We start from the raw sequence: 27,182 nt of genomic DNA, 5'->3' as shown, positions 1-27,182 counted from the left end.
TGAGGTACAAGGCAATACTTTGGATCTCATGAGCAAAGTTAGAAAACCATCCATACAAAGATGGACGAACAAAGAAGAACCCAAGAACAAAGGGGAAAGTTCTGGCGGTCACGCAGCACTTTAAAAAACACCAAACAGTCAGCTCAGCTGGCATCAGCGCTCATGCTATACATCCAGACAGAACTTGCTGATGCAGTTTTTATGCCCGGCAGAGTCAACACACAAGCCAATTCGAATCAGCACCACTACAATGTACACATTTAAATGCTTCCACAAGGTAATTAAGGGGAGCAGATGTGCAAATGTATATCAGCCAGAAACAGAAAGCTAATAAAGGGAGAACCTGTAAAAAGGGATCTCCAACTCCAAGCAGCTATCCGAACGGAGCATGCCAAATATTTCTGTGTACGCAGAATAAACAGAACCCTGAAAACGTGGTTTCAAACAGTGCAGATCTCACAACTAAGGAGAACCCATACTTGGGGGACCCAGTTGCAACAACACTACTGAAGGAGTGCAACAGAATCGGACCACAGGCACGGAATGGGGTGACGCCAATACAGCAAAAGAACACAGAAACAGACGTGACATCGGGTGCTAGCAGTAAGGAGCCATGAGAAAGAAGGGGAGACGGCAATAAAGAACACCAAAAGACAAGGTAGGTAAGAGAACACCCACGGGGGGACACCCCAAGGCACACAATTTCCCAACTACTGGCGGTTCCACAGCCAGCCAGGGGCCCAAAGAACCACACACTCAGGCAGACAAAAATCAAAGCTAGTCCCAAAAACTTCCTGAGAGCTGAAACACACAGCTAAGAAAGGACAGACAGCCAGTCAGATAGCACAGCGAACAGAGCGCTCGTTTTTGCTCAGATCTGCGCAGAGACGGCAGACCCATTTCACAGATACTGGCAGCGCCTAACACAGCCCACCATAGTGACAAAATCAAGATGCACATCACATACCTAGAGGTGGGAAAACGCAAGCCCGGAGGCTTGAAGTAAGCCCCTCATGTGCCAGAAAAGTCAAAACAACGGCTTTTGACACCACCAGCGGAGCACCCACCAAACAAAAATGGTTTCCGCACAAGATAAACTTTGGTGAGGGAAAAGGATCAGAAGAAGGCACAATAATGTACTGTGGGGCAGCAAAACATATATGCAACACAAAATCAAGAAAGGTTCCAGAAGGGGGAAGTTCCTGCAGCATGCTGCATGGGTTTTACAGGATGGCGACCAGTTTTTCCCAGTCTGCAGATCACGATAGAACATGGCAAGGATATTGATCCACCCAAGGAAAGCGAAAGGAGCACTGGTTCCTGACAGCTGAGTAAAGCAAAATCCCAGTTCGAGAGGAGCCAGTCGGTGGGGTTAAGTAGCAGACACATCAGCGAAAGAAAGCAGGAAAACAAACAAGGATGGGTCCAGAATGAAAACACAGGGTTGTCTTAAAACAGGCAGCCAAAGTAGCAGCAGGGCGAGAAATCTCTAACGAGCACAGACGCCACCCCGCCAAACGGTTTATGAGCAGAAAAGAGGGGGAAAACAACAAAGTTGAAGGAACATTAAAAAGAATAACAGTGTTTGGGTTAAGCTCAGGGAGGGGCCATAACATATGAGCTCCCCCCCAATTCAGTTCGCCGGCCCAATAACTCAGCGAGTAGGCTGCCGACTTTGACATCAGTACAGGGCCGGCTAACGCAGTTTCCAACCATGGCAGGGCCAAACTCAGCTTTTCATCCTCCAAGGTCGAAAAAGAGCACCACACACCATGGGTAATAATAAGCAGTGGTCAGATACTTGAGGTTTTGTAGCACAGACAAAAACAAGTCACGCGGATATCCATAGAGAATTAAATAACAGGACAGCACAGACCTTCAAGACAAGCAAAAAGGCCAACGCCGGAGCGCCAGGGCCAAAGAGCTGCAAGTAGCACTAAACCTGTAAAATGGGTTTTTCAAAAAAGAATTATATATATATGTAGTGGCTAACACCCACAGCACAATATAACAGGCCAACGGTGGAAGGCCTGGGCCAAGCGACAAATAGCCCGATACCTGAAAAACGGGTTGAAATAAATAAATAAATAAAAGTAGGCCGATAGCAGTAATATTAGAAAACTAGGGTAGCACGCCAGGCTCCCCAAAGATCAAGTGCAAGTGCCAGCATTAATACAGGAAGCGAATTAATAAAAATACTAAGCCAGCCCTCAGCGAATACGGTATAAATACTAAGTACTGCAACAAGTAGATAAAAAAGAAGGGGGATCAGAGTCGGTAAGACCAGAAACGGTCAGAGCAGGAGCCTCCCAACCGAAGGGGAAGTCAAGGTCCAATTTAGCTTAAACTAAATGGATTTGTGGGTTTACTAAAAAGAAATAAGCCAGCCAAGCCGTGCAAGGGGAAAACAAAAGGCTAATTCACATGATGCATGGTCACACATAGCTATAAGCTAGCAAAGAGGGGGTCAAATAGAAAGGGGAATGTTTAGGATTTAAAAACACCCCCCCCTCCTAAGGAAAAGACCAGGTAAAGGACAATACCCCATAATCGCAGGAGGACAGCCCCGGGACAACGTGCTTGCATTGGAAGCAAGATGACGCGGAGCAGGTTCGATCCCCGCGTCCGCGCTTGGAAACCTCTGGGTATTTTTGTGCATTTTAAATAAACAATTTAAATACTAAAGTATAGAAAAGCAATTACAGAAATGGGTACCCCATTTTGGGCTCAGTAACACTCTTTGATCAAAGGGCGACCCCCAACTAGTATGAGCAGACAATTCAGCTAGGGGAAGAGAGGAGCAACAACCTTTGGGGGAATCTGGACAACCAGCAACCCATCCAGGTCGTGGCGGCACGGGCCAGAGGGGGTAACCTCGGGACCCGATGTCCAAAAGTACAGCATATTATGGTTGTTTTGTTATGACCATAAGTGTGCAATAAAATCTCACGTCCTTTTATTGCCAACACTCACCCAATGTTCTCGTGTACTACCTGGGGGAAAAGGTATGGGTTTTGTCACACCCAGTTTATGTTACCACTCTGCCTGCATATGGGTCCACTGGTTATGGGTAGGGTGAAATTGAGCAGAAAAGGATGGGATAAAGAGATGGGTTTGGTTCAAGGGGCTGGGCTGGGCTGCTTGAGCAGGTAGGAATTTGCAGCAGCGAGCGAGAGTTGGAGCCGGAGGAGTTTCAAATAACACAAGAGTTGTCCAGAATCTGCCCCAAACTCAAGGATAACTAAAACAAGATACAAATAATAAAACAAGTACATCCACCATGACGCTCGCCTCGCCCAAGTCTAGTACCACACGTGCCCCTTTAGGCCGCATCAGCGATAGTGGTTTGCCAGAGTTAATATTCCCATTTCCAGACCTGGCGGATAGTGTTTATTGCCCGCTGCATGTCATGGCAGAAGGTTTTTTTCTCTTTTTCATCTTCGCTCTAACATTGAAGCCGCGGCACCTGAACACTGCAGGATATGCAGAGGTCAAAGTGGGCGGGAAAGAAAGGGTACGATGTTCCTCTACTTTTAAAAAAAAGTAGACATCGTTCCCTTACTTTTTTACTTGGACACCCGTTCCTGGACGGTGCCCAACGCTCTGTAGTTTATTTCGTTGCTTGCCTGCATTGCTGCAGGTGCGTGTGATGCTTTCTGGGGGTGGAGCCGTTCCTGGTGGATTCACTTTTTGATTCTTGGCTGGTAGGATGAGACTAGAGGTGGGGTCAGAATTTAAAGTGAGTCACCCCACTAGTGCTCACGGAGGTGTCGGACATGTAAAAAACATAAGATCTGAACGCCGCCTTCATTGAGAAGCAGGCCTTTTCACGAGGTTCCACCCCGTGGGCACATTTTACAAAGTGCTTTACAATAGGGTTGACACATTGAAAAACGCGTTTGTAAATCAGGCCCTGGGCCTGCTTACTGGCTTGTCTTTTTTTCTTTTGCTACATGATCACTGCTGCAGCCTGGCTTGTCTTTTTTTCTTTTGCTACACGATCACTGCTGCAGCCTGGCTTGTCTTTTTTTCTTTTGCTACGCGATCACTGCTGCAGCCTGGCTTGTCTTTTTTTCTTTTGCTACGCGATCACTGCTGCAGCCTGGCTTGTCTTTTTTTCTTTTGCTACGCGATCACTGCTGCAGCCTGGCTTGTCTTTTTTTCTTTTGCTACACGATCACTGCTGCAGCCTGGCTTGTCTTTTTTTCTTTTGCTACACGATCACTGCTGCAGCCTGGCTTGTCTTTTTTTCTTTTGCTACACGATCACTGCTGCAGCCTGGCTTGTCTTTTTTTCTTTTGCTACACGATCACTGCTGCAGCCTGGCTTGTCTTGCTACGCGATCACTGCTGCAGCCTGGCTTGTCTTTTTTTCTTTTGCTACGCGATCACTGCTGCAGCCTGGCTTGTCTTTTTTTCTTTTGCTACGCGATCACTGCTGCAGCCTGGCTTGTCTTTTTTTCTTTTGCTACACGATCACTGCTGCAGCCTGGCTTGTCTTTTTTTCTTTTACTACACGATCACTGCTGCAGCCTGGCTTGTCTTTTTTTCTTTTGCTACACGATCACTGCTGCAGCCTGGCTTGTCTTTTTTTCTTTTGCTACACGATCACTGCTGCAGCCTGGCTTGTCTTTTTTTCTTTTGCTACATGATCACTGCTGCAGCCTGGCTGTGCTTACTCGAGGCAGCTCTGGGCGGAAGATCTAGTAATTGGGCAAGTGGATTGATAGCGCTTACAGCGTTAATGTAAAGAATGCCTTCTGGTAGGTTACTGGAATGTGCCACCAAACTGCACACAAAGTGCCGGGATCGCACTTGGCTGCACTGCAAAAATAAAGACCCGGACTAGACAATCACAGTCCAACACAAAGTTTGACAAAAAAATAAAAATATGCTGTGAGAAAGTTAAAATGGCAGCCTGTTTTGCTGATCACATAAATATACACACACACACACACGGTTCCATGTGTTAAAATCGCGGCAAAAATGGCCTTTTACACAAAAAATCGCGGCAAAAAGGCAGTGGTTTTGCCGCCGCAATCCATGTAAAGGATGCAGGGACACCCCTGCAACCCCCAGACTCATTATACCATTTAAGGGGAACGGGGGACACCGCCGCAACCCCCGCTCCCCATAAATGGTATAATGGGGTACACCTTTACCGGGTCAAACCACTGCATTTTTGCAGCGATTTTTTGTAATGGTGACATTTTTGCCACAATTTTATTACTGCATACCACACACACTTCTTTCTCCATCTCGTTTACACTCCTCTATATTCTTTCTATCACCTCTTTTCCAGGGGCAGGACTGAACAAGCCCCAAAGTGGTAAAGATACTTCATTCAAAAAAAATAAAAAATACATTTTGGAAGCCATCCTCTTGTTCTGTGAGTAGCGACCTTTAATAGGTAGTCTCTGCAATTTAAAATAGTCAATCAGAATATTTATCCTTTTTTAGCCCCACCCACTTGTACACTATTGCAGTGGGACCACCTCTGACCACGCCCCTCCAAACTTTTCCCATCAAACGCCACAGTTCCACCACTTTATTTTTCACACTTCGTCCATCGAGGATATGTTTCAGACACAGAGGCAGGGGCACATGGGCAAGGGGTTGATGACTCTGCCCCTCTGGCATCAGCGACACGCCGCGCCGCCATGTTGCTCGCACTGAGCGGGGTTGGGCAATGTTACCGGAAGTCTTCTGGCCATTGCGATAGCGCGTGGTCTCACAGTCAGTTCAAGTTTGGTAAATGCATTTCCTGTGTGCGGTAAATGTCTCCCAACCGTTCTCGGAGATCGCGAGCTGCCAGTGTGCCAGGTGTAATCAGCTCGCTCAGGCGTATAACGGGAAGAAAAAAACGACAAATACACGAACCGAAAAAGAAAAACCCAATCTCGGAAAATGATCTGATATCTTTAACACTTTCCTGATTTTAAGATTGGGAAGGAGGCCTTGTCCACCAGTCACCTCAGGGTGCTCTTGAAACACAGCCTTCTTTTTCTGCTTGTCAACATCTGGGAAGAATGTGCTTTATTTGTTAATTTTAATAAACAGCCCAGGTCATGTTTTAGCGAATGGTGCATGGAGATGTCGTCCTGAAACCCCATCTCGAAAGCCTTGCACGGGAACTGTCTTATGCTCCCCCAGAAGCATACGATTGCAAGTGTGCCATGCAGAGTGCACAGAGAGTCGGCAAAACAGCTGCATTGGGAGAAGGACAGACGAGGTGCCAGGAAAGCTCACTCGTCTCACAACAAACCCATGTCACTACTTCTCTTGCCCTCACTGTCTCCCAGATAGGGAGTGCGTGTGTTGTAAAGGAGGTGGAATGCAGGAGAGGAGCTCTCGAGTTCTCCCATGGCAAGGGAACAGCTCACCCTGTTTTTTTCCTTTGATTCTGACTCATTTGATCGCAGGACCCATGCTGCGAGCTATTCACAGCATTTAAAATGGTGTAATTATATCCAGTGCCTTAAGTGGGAGGAGAAATCGAGGGGGGAACTAAAACTTCACAGCATTTGTATTGGGGCGTGGCCTAAATAGTGCCCGGGCAGGGCCTAGCAAATACCCCTGAATTAAAAATAAATCCCCTTAATACATGGTTCAAGATTAACTGTTATTTATATCAATGCACACATTTTACAATCTAATCTCGCAAACAATGCTATTTGCTTAGCTGACTAAAAAAATAACATTTTCCGGATATTTGTCAGACAACTTGACAAATAATACGCATTACCCACCACTCAGCACCCCAACAGCGAAAAAAAAGTCACTTTGTTTTCTTTTGCTGTGCTGGGGATTAGAAACCACAGAAACCAGCCTGTGCTGTTCAGTAAGCGCTGGGGTTTGTTTGTTTCATTAAATAGACAGCTTGCCACATAAAGGCCTTTTATGGGCTTATTTTCCAAGCATTTTATTGAATGAAGCAAAATAAATCCAGCACCTGCGAAATGGCACAGCACTGTGCTATTTGGAAGGTGCTGGATTGCTATGGTTTTCTTCACATAAAGCCTTTAACTGGCTTTCGAGCAGTCTATTGAATGAAACAACAATCTTCCAAATAGTACAGTGGGTGTGACACTTGCTTATTGAGTTCGAATTCCAGCAGTGGAGCGAGAAAAAAAATAGACATTGCTGTTGGGCTGGTGTGAGCAGCAGGATTCCTGGCAAGACCAGAGCTCAACAGAAGTTTTGCAAGACTGCTGGGGCTAACCCTGGCCCACATAAAGACCTGATTATGTCTCTTGACCCGACACCGAAAACGGGTATTATTTTTACTGCCATATGATTTACGGTTGTCTCTGTTCCAGTGTTGTAGTGTTACACTGAATGACACACTGCTTCAGTGATGCATCATCCATATTTATTTACTGCACATTCAACAGCTTTCAATCTGTCAGTAAAGGACCCCAAGATGTTGGTGCCTAGAGGCTCAGGAGGGTATTAACACACGAATGCTCCAAGGTAGAGGTCAGTATGAAACCGGAGGCACTTAAGGAGCATATTAGTGTCTTACCTCTGCCATGTTGACCAGGGTCAGCCAGTGGTTGCAGCAGGTCCTTTCTGATGTTTCGGCCGGCAGCTGTGTTCTTCCTCAGGGATGACTGATCTACGAATGCAAAAATCCTGTTAATGCTCCACAACTGAACTCAATGGACCATGTGTGTCATTTCATGTGTGCGAACAATGGAATTACACATTGCCCGAGAATTGCGAGTCAAGCTGGATGCAAGGATATGAACAGCAACAAACTCCAGCCCCACCCCTCAGTGTTCAGGCAGAGGGAAAGGCCTGTGCGGGCCTGTGCGAACATCCCTGACATTTCAAGCATGCATTTCTGTGGCACACCCTGCGCTTCTCCCTGAGAAATATCCCTGCACTTTATTTCCCACAATAGCATTTAATCACTAAACAAGGCCTCCCAACGAGCTAATGCCAATGGTCTATGGCATCGCCATCCACACGAACCACTGCCCTGGAACCCAGACAGGCTTTAGGTGAGCAATACTAACCGTGGCGATGCACCTTCTCCAGCAGAAGGAAGGGGATTGGCAGCCTGACAGATGAGAGTGTAAGAGTCACACAGCGGGTACAAGGGAGTCGTCGGAGGTAGGTGAAAATGTGGGAGTGCGCCAAAGGAAGTGAGTGGCATTGTGTGAGCCAGAGTAAGTCTAAGAGAGAGAGTCAGGAGCTACAGAAATGGGACCTAAGATTGTGGTAAAATAGGATATGCGAGTGACAGAACACAACAGAGAATTAATGAAAGTGTGTATATAATTCAGTGCGAGAACTCTAGAGGGTTCCATGTGTTACTATCCCCGCAAAAATATTGTGATACAAAAATATTGCCATATTTTTGCGCCGATATGGACCCATGGACCCTGCGGGGGACACCCCCGCAACCCCTGCATTATTTTAAAATATGCGGGGGACACCCCCGGAACCCCTGCTCCCACAAATGATTCCCCCCAAAAATATCACCTCTGGCGAGACAAACAGCCATATGTACGGCGATATTTTTGGTGGGGATATTTTGTCGGGATACCCTCTAGAGGCACCAGGCACTCATATCCTGCCGAAGATGCTGATACTGCCTGGGCGGCTTTGTCTTGACTGCATTGCTCTACCGTTCCAAACCCAGGTTTCTAGCTTCAGAGGCCAAGCAGGACAACCAGCATATTCTGGGTCCCATGGGAACACTCCTAAGGATAATCAATTAGCGTCCCAAGGAACACAATAGAGATTTTTAGAACCCACATGAACCCATCGCCCCTTCATATAAGCCATGCAATTTTTTAAATCCAATCAGACCCTAGGGAATTTATAGCACAAGCCAGAACCAGATGTAACCACTTAGAGGTTTAATGAACCATTGTGAGCCCTTAAACCCCGGCAGCATCTTTCGGAGCCCTAAAGAACAAATAGACACTATTCAGAACACATTGGAGCCCATTGAAACCTCAAACGTCCCGGGAAAGCTTTTGAGCCAATCAGGACCTACAGGAGCTTATCAAAGGCATTTGACACCATCAGAGAATATCCTATTCATCGAAGCACACCAGAACACATCAACATGAATCAGAGCCCAGTAGACCCCCCCCAAGAACCTATTGCGGCAAACCAGAGCACGACACAGCACCACGCTACAGGACAGCCCACTAGCACTCCTCAGAGATCAGGAGAACGCCCTAGATCCCACTCGCACACATGAAGGCCCCCCAGAGCTAATTAGAGCCCTCTCCCCAATCCATTAGAGCCTCCCCATTAAAGCCAACCACAACTCGTCAAGTGTGCAAGGGTGCCATTTTGCAAACACAACACAGCGCTTGCGTGCGGCCTTGCGTGCCATAGGCTGCTTCCCTACAGAGAATCCTGTGTTGGGTCAGAGAGTGCGCCTTCCCAAGGGCAGGGCTCTGCAGGAGAATCACGTGAGATTTCGGCGAAATTACCTCCCGTCAGGTGATGTCAGCAGGTGCTCGGGCCCTCCGAGGGAAAAGCCTTCCACTGGTTCATGGCCACCGGCTTCTCGAGAGCTTGAGGAACTAGTGTGAAAGCAGCGGAACAAAAACACATTAATCATTTGTTCTGTACCAAAGTAGAAGATAGAAAAACACCCTAACTGGGAGGCAGGGCTGCCGGCGCCGGATATCCCTCACAGCAGCTGCAGAGCTGCACAATACTGGGCTTCTGTTGCGAAACAGCGGCTGCGTGCAAGAGTGCTAGTGTGGGACTTTCACACAGCTCTAGCCTTTTTGTTGTAGCCCCTGAGCTTCTCTCCTGGGCTACAACCAAAAGACCCGGGGTTATAGCCCCCCCCCCCAGGAACCCCAATAGCAACGCCTCCAGCAGCACCCCTGCTGTTCCAATACAGCACCAATGCAGATCTCTGAAAAAGTATTTAAACCTACCCCCTTGCTTTACCCGCACTGTAGCCAGTGGTGGAACCAGAATGTTACTGAAGGGTGGGTCTGCACTGTATTCACGCGGGCCTAGGTCAGTAGCCCCCACAAACGCAGGGAGATATATTTATTTAATTTGTGTATTGGTTTGTGGCTGCTTCAGCGACCAGACTCAAGTTTGAGTTCCTATAGGATACATGTATTGCATTGTAAATAACTAAATGGTACTCCTTTTATAAACTGTGACAGGATGAAAGGCTGGAAGAGCCCTGCCAGACATATGCCAGCGAGTTTCACAAAGATTTCTGGAGAGGAGATCTTCTTTTAAATGTCTCTTGCCCCATAAAATGAACCCTATCAAATGCCCTATGCTCCCCATGGCCCCCTTTTATTGTACAGTGCTCCGTTGCTTGATAGCGAAGGTGACACTATATGAACCCCATGAGCACAAACCTGCAGATTCATATGGGTTTCTCTGGCACCACACCGTGTTAATCTGCATGGAGAATAACAGCTCTGGGCGGAAACTCTAAAGCTTGCAATGCAGACACACCGCCGCCCACTTTTCTCACTAAACAATTGTGCGTGCATAGTGCTTTTCACCAAAGCGCTGTACATACGTTATGCAAAATGGTGCACAGTGAATGATATGATGGCCACTAGAAACAGGAGAGTAAGGAGAAGAAAGCACAAGACAAGGACTACCCAGAGAAAGGGGAAACATTATCAAATCCAGTACTCAGCCATATAGTGGTCTGCCAGATCACCCCAGACATGATAATAGAATGGGGGGTGGGCGGGGGGGCTAGGAGAAGGCGGAAGTGGTTATGCCAGGGAGAGATGGCTGTGGAAGGTAGAGGATTGTTTTTTTTTTTTTCATCTGTTTCTCAATATATCACCACATCCAGTAATAGTTACAACCATGCATTAATGCAATAATATCCCATAGGAAAAATGCACGAGACACTGACTTTCCGTACCCGTTCCCTCTCCTCCCATCTCCATATCACACGGATCCTCCCCTCCCGACGTCCATATCTGACACGACCTCCATTCAGATTCGTCCCCTACCTTCATCCTGCCCCCTCACCGCAGGATATGAATGGCACATACATAACGGCATCCCAACAACATACCCAGCCAGCATATTATCCCGATGTCGCCTCCCACTGCATGGCAATTTGTCCTTCGGCTAACATATTTCACAATCATTGATACATTTAGTTTTAAGCTTGCTCTTTTTCTTGACAGGCACAAACCCTAATAAACAGAGCTTAATAGTAGGAACCATCCTCCAGTCAACAAGCCATTCCAGTTCGGCCACCACCACCTGCCAGAATCCATATCCTACCGGACACGCCCACCACATGTGCAGGAAGGTAGCCCCTATCGTCCCACATTTAGGGCACTTTTCTTCCTAGTCGCGCTTTATGTTACGCAGTAAGCTTGGAGTTCAGTACGCTCTCTGAAGACATTTATAATATAGCAATTTAGTTCGCATGTGACGAGAGACCTGTTTAGTATTTACAAACGCTCTGCGTCACTCTGTGTCTTCGAATGGGACTTCCGGATCAAGTTCCCACTTTCTTTGTATTTTCAACACCGCCCTGCGATGTTTAAAATACACACTTTATACAGCTCAGTTATTGCCCTAACACCAATCCCCACAGTCAGGATGCTATTGTTTACTTCGTGTATTAACGGTTCCTCTAGGAATGTGGGCCACACTTTCATACATTTATCTGAAAATATGGCAGAAAAAACCTGTATCACCCCTGCCTAGCATTGTACCGAGTTCCACTATGCCTATAAACCTGCCCGTTTCAAACAATTGCCCCCAACTTAATGTCCCTTCTATTTTCAAAGTGACTTTCAGATCACATTCCCCCTATCGAAGATTGCGGTAAATATATATATATGTGTACCCATCCGTTTTGGTGCATCTGGTTGAGACGCAATATATCTCCCTCAGATGCATAGGTCGTCCCCAAACCCTCTTTATAGGTAGCAGCGGTACGCTCTGTAGTTCAGTAGGCGCAATCACTGGTCCCAACACCTTTGCCACCGCATCCTTTGGCCCATCAGTCGTCCATGGGACAACTTACTGTAACAGTACACCTGCATAACATGCTTCAAAGTCTGATGCACCAATGCACCCATCTCATATGGTACTTTTAATGTTTTAAGTACCATCCTGTGATTTTTATTACCCCAATAATAGCAGTTTATTCTGCCTTCCCTCGGGATGAGTCTGAGCAACCCCTGGAGTAGATATAAAGCCCTGGTCACAATCACCATCATTGCCAGTGATACTCTACCCATCCAAGACAGCGGAAACTTCAGCCACAAATCTATAGATCTGTCCAGTCTCCAGATAACCTGGTTTAGATTGCCCTCGAACACATTCATCCAGTCTGCATGCACAATTACACCTATGTATTTAACGGAACATCAAGTCATTTATAATGTTAGGCCTTCCATTGTCTCAATGTTGTCCTCGAACAACAGATACAAAGGCGCTTTCCAGCAGTTGATTTGGATATCAGATACCACTCCAAATTCCCTGATTTGTTCCAATATTGCAGGACAATTAGCCACGGAATCCTGAAGACATAACAAAACATCATCTGTGCATAGAAGATAACAATCTTTTGATCAGCTACACAGTAGTGGCGACCACGGACACCTCTGCAGCCTGCCCCATCCCATCTGCCACTTGTCAGATGTATGTAGATTGATCAGAACTCTCGCCACCTGAGCCGCATAAATCAGTTGCACCCAACGTAGAAAATCACCTCCCACACCATCGCGTTTGAGAGTTTCCCACATGAAGTACCAGTCCACACTATCAAATGCCTTCTGTGCATCTAAGCTAACAATTGCCCACTTACGTGGATTTAACCGCATCTGCTCCGTAAGTAGAAATGATATTCTAATATTCTAGAATGTGTTCCTCTGTGGGATAAAACCCAATTGATCCTCTTGCACTGGTCTAGATATAATCTGTGTTAGCCTCCTGGATTATAATTTGGTAAGTATCCTGTATCTACATTAAACATAGATAGCGGAAGATAAGAACTACAATCCGTCTGATCCTTGTTGGGCTTAAGGAGAAGCATAATAAGGGCCCCCCTCGTGGTCTCTGGCAGTAGACCTGTCCGCAATGCCTCAGTATACAGTTCTAGTAGTTTGGGCACCAGTAGATCTGCAAATTCGTGGTAAAAGTCTACTGATAGGCCATCTATATTCAACATATTGCCCCTGTTATATTCCTTTATGCACCATTCAACCTCTGAGAGCTGAACAGGTGAATTCAAACCTACCCCCCCCTCATCGCTAATCGTAGAAAACTCTACTTCATCCAGAAGCTCTCATACCTGTTCATGTCCCAGACCGGGCATTTCAGAGTATAGGTCAGTGTAATATTCTTTGAATATTGTATTAATTGCACATTGGTTTCTAGTGAAAACGCCACCCCTATCGTTAACAGCTACCATAGGTAACTGAGTCCTCTGATTTGTAACTAACCATGCCAATGTTCTCCCTGCCTTGTCCACTTCATCATGAATTTTAGCGACACACGAGGAATAAACCACTGTACCAAATCTTTTATACTGCCCAGAAACAACCTCTTTATGTCTATTAATTTGCACAAACTGTGCCTCTGTATTTGGTGCATGTTGTTCCAGATTCTGTATTGTGCCCTCTAGTTGAGTGTTTGCCTGACACCATATGATGTGGCGATACATTGTCCCCTGGTCACCACCTTAAAAGCCTCCCACACTGTAGCTACTACAGGGACAGAGTCTGTGTTTAATGTAAAGATGTATTCTAATGCCTAATTGCTTCCCTGTACCCCTGGTCCTCTAAAACCTCTACCCGTAACCTCCATGTTGGATTTGGTCATATGTCAGACGTCCAAGCAAAAGTAACCAACAATGGAGCATGATCTGGTAAAGTTCGATCCAAATATTCCACCTTTTTTTTACCAAACAGCCATTCAACCTTTGCGTAGAGCAGAAATCTATCCTATTATATGGTTTATGTTCCGGGAATAACATGAATGAATAACCATGCTCTCTGGGATGCTTATATCTCCACATCTCAGTTAAACCAGGTCTTCATGCAGCATACGAGATGCTAGGCCTGACACTCTGCCAATAGGCAGTGATGTGTCCCAAGTCATATATCATATACAATAACAGTCCCATGCCCAAATGACTTGATACCCCAAATATTTACACAATATTCTCGCTATCTGCGTGAAGAATTGAGAATCATCTGTATTCGGAGTATAGGAGCACAACATAAACCCCAACTGCCCCACTAGGTGTCCAGCCAATCCCACATACATCCCTGCTGGATCTTCTATCTCAGATATCATTTGCCAGGGTACTCCTTTCCTTATCCACATCAACACTCCCCTTGCACACATCCCCATCTCAAGGCTGATTTAAAATGCTCCCCCTTGGTCAAATGTATTTCTTGGAGAAGCGCTACATTAACCTGCCTCTCCCGTAGATAGGACCATATCCTCGCCCTCTTAACGAATCCATGTATCCCTTTAACATTCCAGGGTAACAATCTGTAGCTGGTCATTTAGTCCACATTGATTAAGTACATGAGCTCGTCTATGTGTATACACCCACAACCCCTGTGAAAGCCCCTTTGCACCACCAGGCTATGTCTTCGTCTCATTTATAAGAAGATAAACAACAACATAAAACCCAGCAACATCCCTCCCGTGCAATTCAATAGTCCCCAACTTGAGTGCAACAATGTGTGCAGTTGGCTGTGGCGTCGCCAGGAATCACATTTAGGAGGGGCACAGAGGGGGCCAAAGACAAAAGTAGGGGGGGCACAGACAAAAGTAGGGGGAGAACATGGTCACTACTCGTCTTAGGTAGGGGGGGCACAAGAGGGGGCACAGGGTTTCACAGGGGGGGCCCGGCCCCCCCACACCCCACCTAGCAACGCCACTGGCAGTTAGGTCATTAACTTCCTGTCCCCCCCACCCCAAAACCATATACCCTTAAGGTAATCCTAGAGAGCTCAGCGGTGTACCGCAGCTCAACCAGACAGGAGCCACTAGTGAGCGCAGAATCTCTTCAGGTGAAAGAGCCCACCAACGACCAAGCAAAAGAGTTTTTATAGGAACTGCATAACAATGACACTAAACTCATCCTCCTCCAATCAACAATCTATAGCAACAACTGTGTATCTGGCCACCACACCCATCAGAACTGTAAATCTCCCTCGACAGCTAGCATATCATCAATGCTAATACAAATAAAAAGAAAACTCAATGAAAACATATAGGAATGCAACTGCCCAATAATTGATATTTATTTGTTTGTTTAGCTTCTTTTTTTTTAAGCGCTCACACAGCCCGCTGGCATGGCGGCGCTATGACAGGAGTTGTTTGTTTTTTAGTTGCGTAATAGTTCTTTTTGGTCTTAATTGCGTATTCCTAACACACTTAAATAACCAGCGGATTCTATGCGCGGACCCAGGGATCGAACCTGTGTTGCTTCGTGTTGTCTTGCTTCCAAGGCGAGCACATTGCCACTGAACTATCCTCCCGGGAATTGCTCCCATCTCCTCATTACACATATTCTACTTAGTATCTCATGTCAGTGTTTCTATATAAGGCAGTGCGCTCACCGGTTCGTAGAAAAATGACGCTTGCAGGCAACAGCAATACCCAGTTTAGATGCTGGAAGAAGCGTATATATGAATCCCTGGGATCTCATCCTCCTTTTCACTTCATCAAAAATGCATCTCCTGTTCTGCGCTTCGACTCCAAAATCTGGATAAAATGTGATGTTTGAAACATTGTACAGGATCATCTTTTGCTTCAGAGCTTCTGACATTATCTTCACCTTGTCCTGATAGTGCATCAGTCTAATCAACAACACCCGTGTCAGCGTCCCCAGTGGTTGTCGTTGAGTAGGGGTTCTATGCACTCTATCAATTTTGATGCCCTCCAACTTACTGCCATCCGAAAATATTTATGGAATGAACCCTTCCAGAAACATCTCCATATTGCTTATCCTGCACATCACGTGGCGGTTGTTGGGGGCCCCCCTCCGGTCACCGGGGCGGGCCTCAGCATGTGTCTGGATCACCCGACACGAGTTACCAGTGCGACGATCACGCAGCAGACAAAGGAGCAGGGGGCACGTGGCTGAGGGCACCCAGATCACTGCAGCCCCGGCTCTGGGGGCACCCAGGCCGGGGTTGCAACCTCAGCCATGGTCACATGGCTAAACCATGGAAGAAGGATGGCGTTGCCCAGCAGGGGCGCCGACCTCGCGCAGGGCCCCGTCCCTGAGCCTACTGAATGCGGAATTTCACCAGCAGGGTGCACACAAGAACGACACCAGAGTCAGGTTGTAGATCGACTGACGAGCCGGAAGCGGCTCGTCTCTTTTATTAACCTGGTCACATGGTTGCCACCATGTGACCATGATGCAGTTCCTGGGAGCTACCATGCTCCCCAGGAGGGGTGACATGCAACACTCCTCCTTTTTCATACCAAAACAAATACAAAACCACAGCACAATACACACACTAACACTAGAACTGTAGATCCCACTAGCCTTTCCAGACTTAGGGACCCAGCTCGTCCTGGGGTGACCATCCGCGCTGGTGAGCAAACAGGTGACATGTTGGAACATCCCCCACACACACACACTTTATTAACCTGGGTGAGCGGGTCCAGCACCACTGACACAACACCATTGCTCCTTGCTGGTACCCCTCCGCGAACCCCCAGCCACCATCACGCAGCTTCACACAATAGGTTGGCGGGATCCGTTCAGGTCCGTGGGGGCACCAGTCCGACTTCCTTTGACATCTCTTGAGGACAGTTCGGTGTTCACGGGCCAGTAAGGCCGCACCTGGGGGTACCAGGGGTCACCTTGGGGCCTACTCTGTAAAGGGTAGGGGAGAGAACCCTAAGAGCACGCTGTGTCGATGGCAAGATGATGAGCCGTTACTTCCACTTCTCCTGATGGCAGAGGGCGCACAAGCACACATGCAAACCTTCCGTTGGGCCCAGTGTCTTACAGGGTCTTTGTCCCCCTCCTCCCCGCTGGCACTCTTCCACACACCACTTCCTCACCTTTCATTAGGCCCAGGATGGTGATAAGGCCATGTGCCCACAGGCCTGCATGCTGAGGCCCTCTTCGAACAGCCCAGATGTCGGGGCCACTTGCCTGCCGTCTCCCTTTTTTTTCTCGCTTGTGTGAGTGCTCTCGCAGGGAGCACCTGCTTCACCCGCACCCAAGGATCCCGCCCCAGATGTTGGGAGGGCCACTTGCACCGCCTCATTGCATGTGCCTTCCGGCGGAGTCTGGAGCCCTGTGCCGTCTGGAGACCTACGCTGTGGTGTAGCGCCTCCTTGTCCCACCGGGCCATGTGTTATATTATCTTTTCTGTTCCTCGTTGCCTCATGGCGAGGCCGCCTCAGCTGTTCCTTCTGTGGTGCCGGCTCATGGTCCCGCCTCCTGAACAGCGCAGGCACGGCCGCTGCCGCACCTCACCTGCGCTATCCTGCGGGCACCAGGCGGCCCATGCCCAAAACCAGCACTGGGCCGTGGACCACCCGCAGAGCCACCTCCTCACCATCAGCGGCCGACACCGCCATGCACACACAGGCTTCAGCCTTCGTCACCATTGTAGGGGGCCTGCCTCTGGTCACCGGGGCGGGCCGCAGCATGTGTCGGGATCACCCGACACGAGTCACCAGTGCGACGATCACGCAGCAGACAAAGGAGCAGGGGGCACCCTGCTTGCCCCGGATCACTGGAGCAGACCACGTGGCTGGGGGCACCCAGCTCACTGCAGCCCCGCCTCTGGGGGCACCCAGTCCGGGGTTGCAACCTCAGCCATGATCACATGGCTATACCATGGAAGCGGCTCGTCTCTTTTATTAAACTAGTCACATGCTAAGGACACTTGCACCATCAACACCATTTACATAGCCAACCTAGGGTGGATGGCTACTAACTCACTTGTGTTGAATGTCAGTAAGACCGAACTTTTTGTTATTGCCTCTGGTAACAAATTAAAAACGCATGGTTCCGATGAGGCCACCTTCACCATACTTGACACTAAAATTAAAGTGGCTCGGTCAGTGAAGACGCTAGGCATCACACTCGATGCTGAACTCTCTATGAAGCCGCATTTTGCCCAGATAAAAGCTTCATGTAGCTACATTTCAAAACTCCTCAATCACACTCGCCCTTACATTTCACTGAGAAACATATCCTTGGTTGCCACAGCTATGATTAATTCATACCTGGATTATGGCTACACCCTCGTAGCAGGCACCATTAAGTCAAACCTCCACACTTTGCATGTTACTCAAAATAATGCAGTCGAAGGTGTTTTTGGCCTGACTCGTAGAGATCATGTTTCTGTGGCCAGAAGGGACCTTGACCGGCTGCCTGTGAAACAGCGTATCACGCATAAGATCCTGTCCCTCTCCCACACATGTAACTCTGATGCTCCTTAGTATTTATCTGAGCGCCTGACAGCATTCAGAACGGCTCGCACACTGCTCTCTTACGACCCCACAAAACTTGTTCAAGCAAGATTAAAACTCTCCAGTTTTATTGGGGCCAGATTTGATGTTCAGGCACCTCAGTCCTGGAATATGCTCCCTATCCATTTTAGGAAAGTAAATTCAATTTCCGAGTTCAAGAGGGGAGTCAAGACCCACTTCTTCAATCTTGACCTGGACTGAGTCCTTCACTCTTAGCCTCCCTTCTTAGGATCTGTTTGTTTGTCTGTCTCTTTGACTGTGCGCTCTCGGGGCGTATGGGCATTTAGCATGTTAGAAAAATTGAAAAAAATCAAATCAAACCAAGCCCTTCAAGTGGCTAATGAAGATGAAGGGAGAGAATTCTAAGTTGCTCCGGTGGTCCATAAAGTTTCAAGACTTCACCATTGAGCATTGGCCAGGTGCTCAACATTGCAATGCTGATGGGCTGTTCAGGATGTATAACGAATGGAACTGGAAACCCATATAGCGGTGGATTAGATCCTCCTGCCCCTTTTCTGGGGGTGAGAGGCATGCTAGGAAAGATTGTTATCTTTGCAACTTTCCCACCATAGTTTCCTATGGAGCCCCATTATTTGTGCTTTGTTTTTTTACCCTGTCCTGACCCTTTAGAAGGGACAGCCTTCAGCCTTCAGCTTCACTTCGCTTGTCTTTCCCATTGTTTTGGGGAAAATGATCAATCCTTCAGACTATCAGTACTGTGAATCTTAGTTTCCTTTTTGAATTGTTGTACTTTTTAACACTACACAGAGCACCTTCCAGTGCAGTGCAATGGGGATACTTTTGCATCACCCTTGCTTTTTACCCATTGTTTTTTTGGTTACTTTTATATGTGCCTAAAGACAAGCTGGTGGCATCAGTTACACTTCTACTATTTTTGCATTATTTTTGGTGTGTACATTCACATTTACCACTTATGGCTACTGAATATGGCTAGTGACGCAAGATGTTTTGCTTGCTTCTTTGGCCGTATTGCAGTTTGGCCTTCTTCCTGCCTTGCCAGCTCAGGAAATTCCTTATAAGGTCATGCACTTGCCCAGGAAAGCTGCTGCTTTTGCAGGCTAGTGATGACTTTAGCGCCTTGATGCCATTCAGTGCAGGTGTTTTGCACTATATAAGTGATAGATAGATAGATAGATAGATAGATAGATAGATAGATAGATAGATAGATAGATAGATAGATAGATAGATAGATAGATAGATAGATAGATAGATAGACGGATAGATAGATAGATAGATAGATAGATAGATAGATAGATAGATAGATAGATAGATAGATAGATAGATAGATAGATAGATAGATAGATAGATAGATAGATAGATAGATAGATAGATAGAGTGATGTGTTTGTGGCCTTTGAAGGGGTTGGAACTTTCTAGTTCCAATCCACATCCTGTGTGCTCGAAAGTCTGGGTGTGGAACAAATGTAAAACCAGTAATGGTCCCTGATTGCACAACTATTGGCTGTTAGAATGGTGCTAGTCCTTACCATTGGTGAGCTTGCACTTGCTTACAGGTTGGATTTCGGATAAGAAGATGACCTCTGAAACCATTTCTTCAGATCAGCATTGGAGCCAAGAATTCCTCGAAGAAGGACAGCCTGCTGAAGATCTGAAGATGACTCTTGAAGTGGGCCAGCATCCCTTCCTGTATCCGTCCCGGGGAAGCCCTGTTATCTGCCTGATCTCCGAAGATCCTGAGTGGTGCTTTGGCCCTTGGACTAGTGGGACCAACTAATCTCGATGCCTTCTCGAAGATCCAGTCCTTCACAGCCTTTGAATGTGTCCCTGGACTGAAATTTCAGCTTGTCATGGAGCAGCTGCTGTGGCTGTGACTGGAAGAACACAGGTCGTCATCTGTGTGCGGAGACTGTTGTTGGAACTCACCTTCCGCCAACCTGTGAAGTGTCCTGAAGAGTCCTGCCTCAGTGGTTCTTGCATTTCTTCATTGACAGAGGTTGCATCTTGCAGCTGCATCCGACCAGAAGAATCCTCGAATCCGCAACTCCTGGTGACCTCTCACTGGAACAAAGGACAGATGATTGAGCCCCCAGCAACCTCCAGACCATCAACAAAGTAATCTGGGAAAATTGGAGTCAGGGGGGGGTAAGTAAGCACCAGTGTGCCTATCCTCCCCATCCTCCGTAGGATGACATTGGGGACAAGTCCTTTTTTCTCCTCATTCCATTACACTGATCTTTGGTTGTCGAACCTGGTTCTGGTATCCCGCCTCTGGGGTAGCCTTGGAAGAAAGGAAAACACTTACTTACCTCTGGTAAAATTGTTGTGGAACTTTAAAACTATCACCCATACAAGCCTATCGAATCCTTCCTACAGAGACAATTGTCTGGTGAGAAACATTGTTGCTCCTGTGACTTGTGGGCTCAAGGCCCTAGTCTTTTTATGGTTTGGACTTCTTAAGTTGGGATACTTCTTGTGATCTGGTTATATCATTTACTGTGTCTGAAATACTTACCTGTTTTGCTGAGTAAGTATTTGATGTATATTTGAACCTATGATGACTTTACATATTTATATCAGAGGGTGTAGTGCAATAATACTACCTTTTAGATTCATTTTCCAGTGTGTTTATTGGGCCTTATACATGGCTGTCTAAATATAATTATTGTATGCTATACTGGGGGAACTCACACTCTCCTGAGAAAAAGCCTTGACTGCTCTCTGTTGCTGCCTTGATCGAGCTTTGGCTAAGCTCTCAGCGATCCCTGTACACTATATCTAAGGTGGCCTCCTATAATCTGCCTACCAGACAAGATTCTAGAAATTCATCGTAACAATCCTTTACCTGGAGAGGACACCAAGATGGCCACCAGGTAACTGCACTCTCGCCAAGCTCCGCCCAGCCCGATCTACGAATAAGCTCTGCTGGTGGGCCATCACAGGCAGATATGGAGGATTGAAGGTGCTGATTGTTGGTCCAAACTCAGCTACTGCGCTGTCATATGGCGAGGCTCCCCGGGATCGGATTTTCTGAACCAATGGCATCAGGACCCCAAGGCCCATCTGGATGTGGATGAGTGTGCCAAGCAGACGTTGTGCTACTACACTTTGCTACTGAGACTTGTTGGAGGGGCCTGTGTCTGAGAGCCAGGAGACGCAGTAACAGAGATGGATTGAAGGCATATGAGTCACTGGAGGCGTGTGGAGCAGTGTTGCTATGGGCAGTCTTCTGGTATTAGAAAGCGGGACGCACTGTAATGAATCCAGAATGTAGGCACAGATCAGAGCGGCATGCAGGTGCATTCTAGCCCACGGACTATTGGATGGTGCCATTGCCGACTCGTTTGGTGGAAATTAGTCATAATCGATGGGCGCTCTTTCCTCAAGAAGAAAAGGGAGATGTGGGGCACCCACTATGAGAAGAGCTGATATTGGTGGCAAAAGGGGCACGACAGTGGATATAAATTGGTGCAGACAGCTGCTACTGCTTGTGGGGCACTTGTTGAGTACTGATTCAAGCACTGGACCCGATGGGGTGCATTTACAGTGCCGAAGGAGCATGGTTTCCTGATAACTCAATGATGACCTGGGTGTCATCTGCATAGTTGGTCAGTTGAACAAACCAAAAGGTGTTCCCATTGAATACAATTTAAGTGTAACTTAAGATACATTCCGCATAACAACATGCAACAAAGAATTACTTATCTAGTTCCTAATGTACCTGATCTGTATGTAAATTCATAGTACAAAAACAAAAAAATGGCGCAAGAAATGGACCATGAATAGGAAAGAGTTATTTGTTTTTATCATTCAGAAAGTCAAAAATGAGTACCTGGCACAATTCTAAATGAAACAAACTAGAAAATATGTATGACCTAACATCACATTTACTGGAAGACAGACAAACTAATTTATTGCAAATATATACATACGAATAATCACAATGCAACAAAATACTGAATCATGAGTTCTAGGACTGAAACAAAACCTATAAAAATGAAGAAGCGATTGAGGATTGTCAGTAAACAATTGTGAATACTGCAAATATTCTTGTACTGAACCTAATTTGCCCTAAGTATACACATCACTGGAATAGTGTTACTAGTGTTACTACATACATTTATAGACACTTTAGTATGTCAAATTACCAACATCCCACCAATCTTGGGCTTATTGGAACTGGAATACAAGTGTGGTTGGAAATAAGTCTATTTGTTCGTACTAGAATGGACACATGATCAAAATAAGGTCAACGCCATCCGCCACAATGATGACTACAATTTTATGCGGTTAAAATTCAGCGTGAGCAATAGATGTGGCATTTCGGCAGAGTGTTGAGTTAGCAGCCGCCTTCTTCAGGACAGACTGTCTCTTATCAGCCCCTAAAACAATAGAGTTAAAGAATACCAGTTGGTTTCTAACCAAAGGAAGACCTCCAATCTCCAGAGGTCTAATGACCTGGCGGAATGAAAGGCACCCGCGAGCACAAGCATGTCGGATGCACCGGCACCATTATGAAGGGTGCCGGTGCATCCAACCTCCCCATTCCCATTGAGCCCTATGGGACTGAAATGGGAATGGGGAGCATCACATTTCGGCACCTGCAGAGGGGCAATTACCAGGTCCAGCTGGGCTGTAATGACCCAGTAATTGCCCATTTGTACCAGATTTTTTTGCAAGTTTAGAGGTAGCTTGCCTGTGTTACAGGCAAGCTACCTCCAAACTTGTAATGAGACCCAATGTCCTACATAAGGCATTGGAGAAAAAAAACTAAAAACTAAAATTGGAATAAACAATAGAAATACAGATCAGGGTGTGAAAGAAGAAAAGGGGTCCTAGTGCAGAATGCACCCTATGTGACTAATGTGGCATAGGAAGAGTTTTTAATTTATTACCAGAGGCGATAATAAGAAGTTCGGTCTTACCGACATTCAACGCAAGTGAGTTAGTAGCCACCAACCTCTAGATGGCTCTGTAAATGTTGTTGATGGTGTAATTGTCCTTAGCACGGTTTCCTGACAACTCAATGATGACCTGGGTGTCATCTGCATAGTTGGTAAGTTGGAAAACCAGGTCCTCGAGAAGTGTGAGGAGAGGCATGGTGTATAAATTGAACAGTGTAGGGGAAATACACAAGCCCTGCAGGACACCACATGAAACACGAGTAGGACAAGAGCTGGATTTATGCATTGCCACCCGGGCATATCTGGACCCAGGAAGGTGGCAATCCATTGTTAGGCTATAGGAGAGCAGAAAGCCTGATTGACCAGTCTTTTGACCAACAATGAGTTGTCAATCAGGTCAAATGCGGCGCACAGATGGAGTAACATAAGAAGGGCTGGTTTACCCTTATCCACGATACCCGCCGCATTTGACCTGAGATCAAGAAGTGCATGTTTCGATACCGTGTTTAGCCCGAAAGCCTGATTACTTGGGGTTGAGCATCTGATTACTCTCAAAGTGCTCCTGGAGTTGTATATAAACCACGCAATCCAGGATCTTTAGTATGAAAGGCACATTAGTGATTGGCCAATAATATTTTGGATCAAGAGGGTCCAGGATACTCTTTTGTAATAGCAGAGTTGCTCATGACTCCTTAAGTGGTAGGGGTACTTTGGCTTCCTTGAAGGACTAAGTGGGTGACCCATGGCGCCAACGTTTCAATGCAGTCCTTGAATAGTCTGAATGGATAATGATCACCCAGACAGGTGGTTGCTTTAATTTTGGTCACGATTCTGCATAACTGTTCCTCTGAAATTGACTTGAAGTTGAACAGCAACTGCAGTAAGCTCTTCTTGACGATATGTGCCAGTGTATCAGGTGGCTTAAATTGGTCAGATGCAATAGAATAGTTCTGAACACGCTGAGAATCAACAGAGGTTTTATGTCGAAGAATGTTTTGACTACAGTCATCATGTATACGCTGACACCAATCAGTGTCTCTCAGGACAAGAGAACCAACTTGAGACTTGCCTTCGAATTCCATCAGGATGGTGAGCAATTCACGCGTACTTGACTTGGCAGAGGAAATCCGGTTATTATAGCTTTCTGATTTGGCAACGATGATGGCTTGCTTCAATTTTGCTGCCAGACATTTATAGGTGGCGAGGTGATGGGGAGTGGAATTCTTCCTCCATTCTCTTTCTGCCCTGTGCCTGTCCCGACGCAAGGTAATAAAGGAGTCACCAAACCAAGAATTGGAGTTGGTTTTAGTTTTTTCCAATCAAGATTTCTTGGGTGGTAGAATGTCAATGACGTGATTAATCGTGTTGGTAAGGTGGTTGGCAAGATCATTAGAATTCGTGAAGGAATGCATGGGTTTGAGGTGGAGTAGCAAATACGAAAAGAGTTGAGGAGAAGGTTTCTTAACATTTCTTGCAATAACATATTGCCGGGAATGGCTTTCTGCGAAGGTGGAAGGCTAGGCAAACAGAGGTCGAATGTAATGTGAAAATGGCCTGACCACGGGCAATGATCAATCTCCTAAATGGGCTAGGGTTACACAGTGGGTCAGAACCCAATCAAGCGTATGCCCAGAATTGAGGGTGGGAGCAGATACATGCTAGGTGAAGCCCGTATACTTCAGGGTGGCAAGTAAGGTGACAGCCGGTGTATCTTTGCAATCATTGGCCCAGTAGTTGAAGTCTCCCAGGACATTCGTGTGGGTGTTAGCCTTAATTGATCTGTTAATTAGGCTAATAAGTTGTTCTTCAAAGGCAGGTGTGTCCGAGGAGGACAGTAGACAAGTATTATAGTCAAAGAGTAATTATCATGAAGCTTGATTTTGGCAAGCACACTTTCACAGCCGTCCAAAGAACCATCCAAAGAATAATGAGGGTTAAGATGTGTTTTTAAGTGATCAGCGGCCAGTATGGCAACTCATCCCCCTCGACGCTCGGTCTGGTCTACTATATATATGGAGAATCCAGCAGGTAGCACTAAGGTGGCAGAACCGTGGACTATCAGGGGAAAGACAGAACTCTGTGATGGCCATGACAACACATTCCTTGTGAGTAATGAAGTCTGAGACTTCTACACCATGCTTTGTTAGTGAATGGGTGTTTAGAAGCGATACACTGATTTTTGAAGGTACGCTTATGGCCAGACTGCACAGTGAAGTGAGTCTCAAAGAGGTAGGGTCTCAACTTGCTAAGGGGTCACACAATAGAGAAGCACTCCTACTCCACAGTCCCCCATGCAAGCTCTCTGTCCTTAGGCTGGTGACTAATAAAACACATAGGATGTTGCCTGCCTTTGTCATCTGACTGTGAAAGGATAGCTCCTATCCCAGTGTCAGAGGCATCTATCTGCCCAATGAAAGGTATCTGATAGTCGGGGGCCCTGAGGACCTGGGCCTGACACAGGTAATCCTTTAGTCCTTGGAAGGCCTTCTCACACTCTTCAGACCAAGAAACTGTCTTAGGTTACTTTGGAGTAATGATGGCAGTCAGAGGGTCACCTCTAGTACCATAGACAGCCATGAAAATCCAGTGAGGCCTAGAAAAGCTCTCACCTGTGCTTGGCTTGTACGTTACTGGGTTGAGGCTGAATCCTTCCCCCACCAACCTCATGGCCAAGAAGGTCACTGAGCCTTGTCCAATCTGGAATTTGGTTGTCTTTGTGGTAAAGTGGGCCTGCTGAAGAGCCCACAAAACAATCCCAAGGTGTCTGGCATGTTTCTCCCGAGTAGGGCTGAATACTGCAATATTATCCAGATATTCCAGGTAGAATCCATCTAATCCATTCAGGCTGTGGTTGACTAGCTTCTGGAAAGGGGCAGGTGCATTCTTGAGACCAAAGGGCATTACCCTGAACTTGTAAAGTCATCCAGGCATAGAAAATGCTGTCTTTTCCTTGTCATTATTTTGTCAGGTATATTTGCCAATACCCTGTGAGATCAAAAGGCAATGTATGTGAAGCTGAAGGTTTTGCACCCCTTCAAAAAGTCAGAACAGGTTTAAAAAAACAGCGAGAAAAAATGGGGTACCATAGGAAACTGTGGATGATAAGTTGCAAAGAGGAAAATCTTTCCTAACAAGGATCGAAGGAAAGCATGAGATGACTGAATGTCCAAGCCACGTGGCGTGCCTGCAAAGTTCCAGTGGCGTGCAGCCAGTACACCTCAGCATGGCTTAACCATGTCCTTGTACTGCCTCTTGATCCCCCTTGGGCAGATGCCACAGGAGGCCAAAGGCATCTCCCATGCCCACAGCAACGCCGGCAACAGTGCTGTACAGCAGTGGAGGAGAGCAGGGAGCTCCCCTATCGTCCTGGCATCCCAGACACTCCTCTGCAAGATAGAGAAGATGCTGGACATGCAGCAGAGGCAGGCAAAGCGTTTCACCAGGCATTACTTAAATAACACTCTCTTTTCATAGAAATATGCTGGAACAGAGCCCTCAAATCATGTTTCGTTAGTTCTTGCATTGTTAGCACATCATTTTACATTTCTGTACAGTTCATAAATACAAGCCTTTCAAGTACAATAATGCAATGTGATATGAGCTTAAAAGAAAAGACTGGCTGATTATTTCACAACGCGCACTGAAAATCCAGAGATGCAGCCCATTGGCTGCGTGATAAAGTCCCATGTTTATAGTACATTTTTTACACAGGCATGTATCTTGTTGTTATGCTATTTAAACAGAAGATAGATAGCTCTAATTTACACAACAGTTATAATCATTAAACTTCAACTGTTAATAAGACACATATAGTATTTAATTCAATTTAGACATAAAAATTA

General features: G+C 46.5%; 1 protein-coding gene across 2 annotated transcripts in view; it reads right to left on the bottom strand.

Annotated features, from left to right (window-relative positions):
- LOC138567003 (transmembrane protein 272-like) overlaps positions 1-27,182 on the bottom strand; it is a 343,482-nt gene that overhangs the window by 221,136 nt on the left and 95,164 nt on the right. For both annotated transcript variants that reach the window (XM_069644808.1, XM_069644807.1), the window contains exons 2-3: positions 9,458-9,550; positions 7,525-7,617 (exon numbers count right to left, since the gene is read on the bottom strand). In XM_069644808.1, the coding sequence (XP_069500909.1) occupies positions 7,525-7,533 (9 nt within the window). In that variant the 5' untranslated portion in view covers positions 7,534-7,617; positions 9,458-9,550. The remainder of the gene's footprint in view (positions 1-7,524; positions 7,618-9,457; positions 9,551-27,182) is intronic.

Source organism: Ambystoma mexicanum, chromosome 2p, assembly GCF_040938575.1.
Source record: "Ambystoma mexicanum isolate Mex_15411 chromosome 2p, UKY_AmexF1_1, whole genome shotgun sequence".
NCBI classification, from domain to species: domain Eukaryota; kingdom Metazoa; phylum Chordata; class Amphibia; order Caudata; family Ambystomatidae; genus Ambystoma; species Ambystoma mexicanum.
Note: the sequence above shows the minus strand (reverse complement) of the source record. Positions and strands in the feature narration are given on the sequence as shown.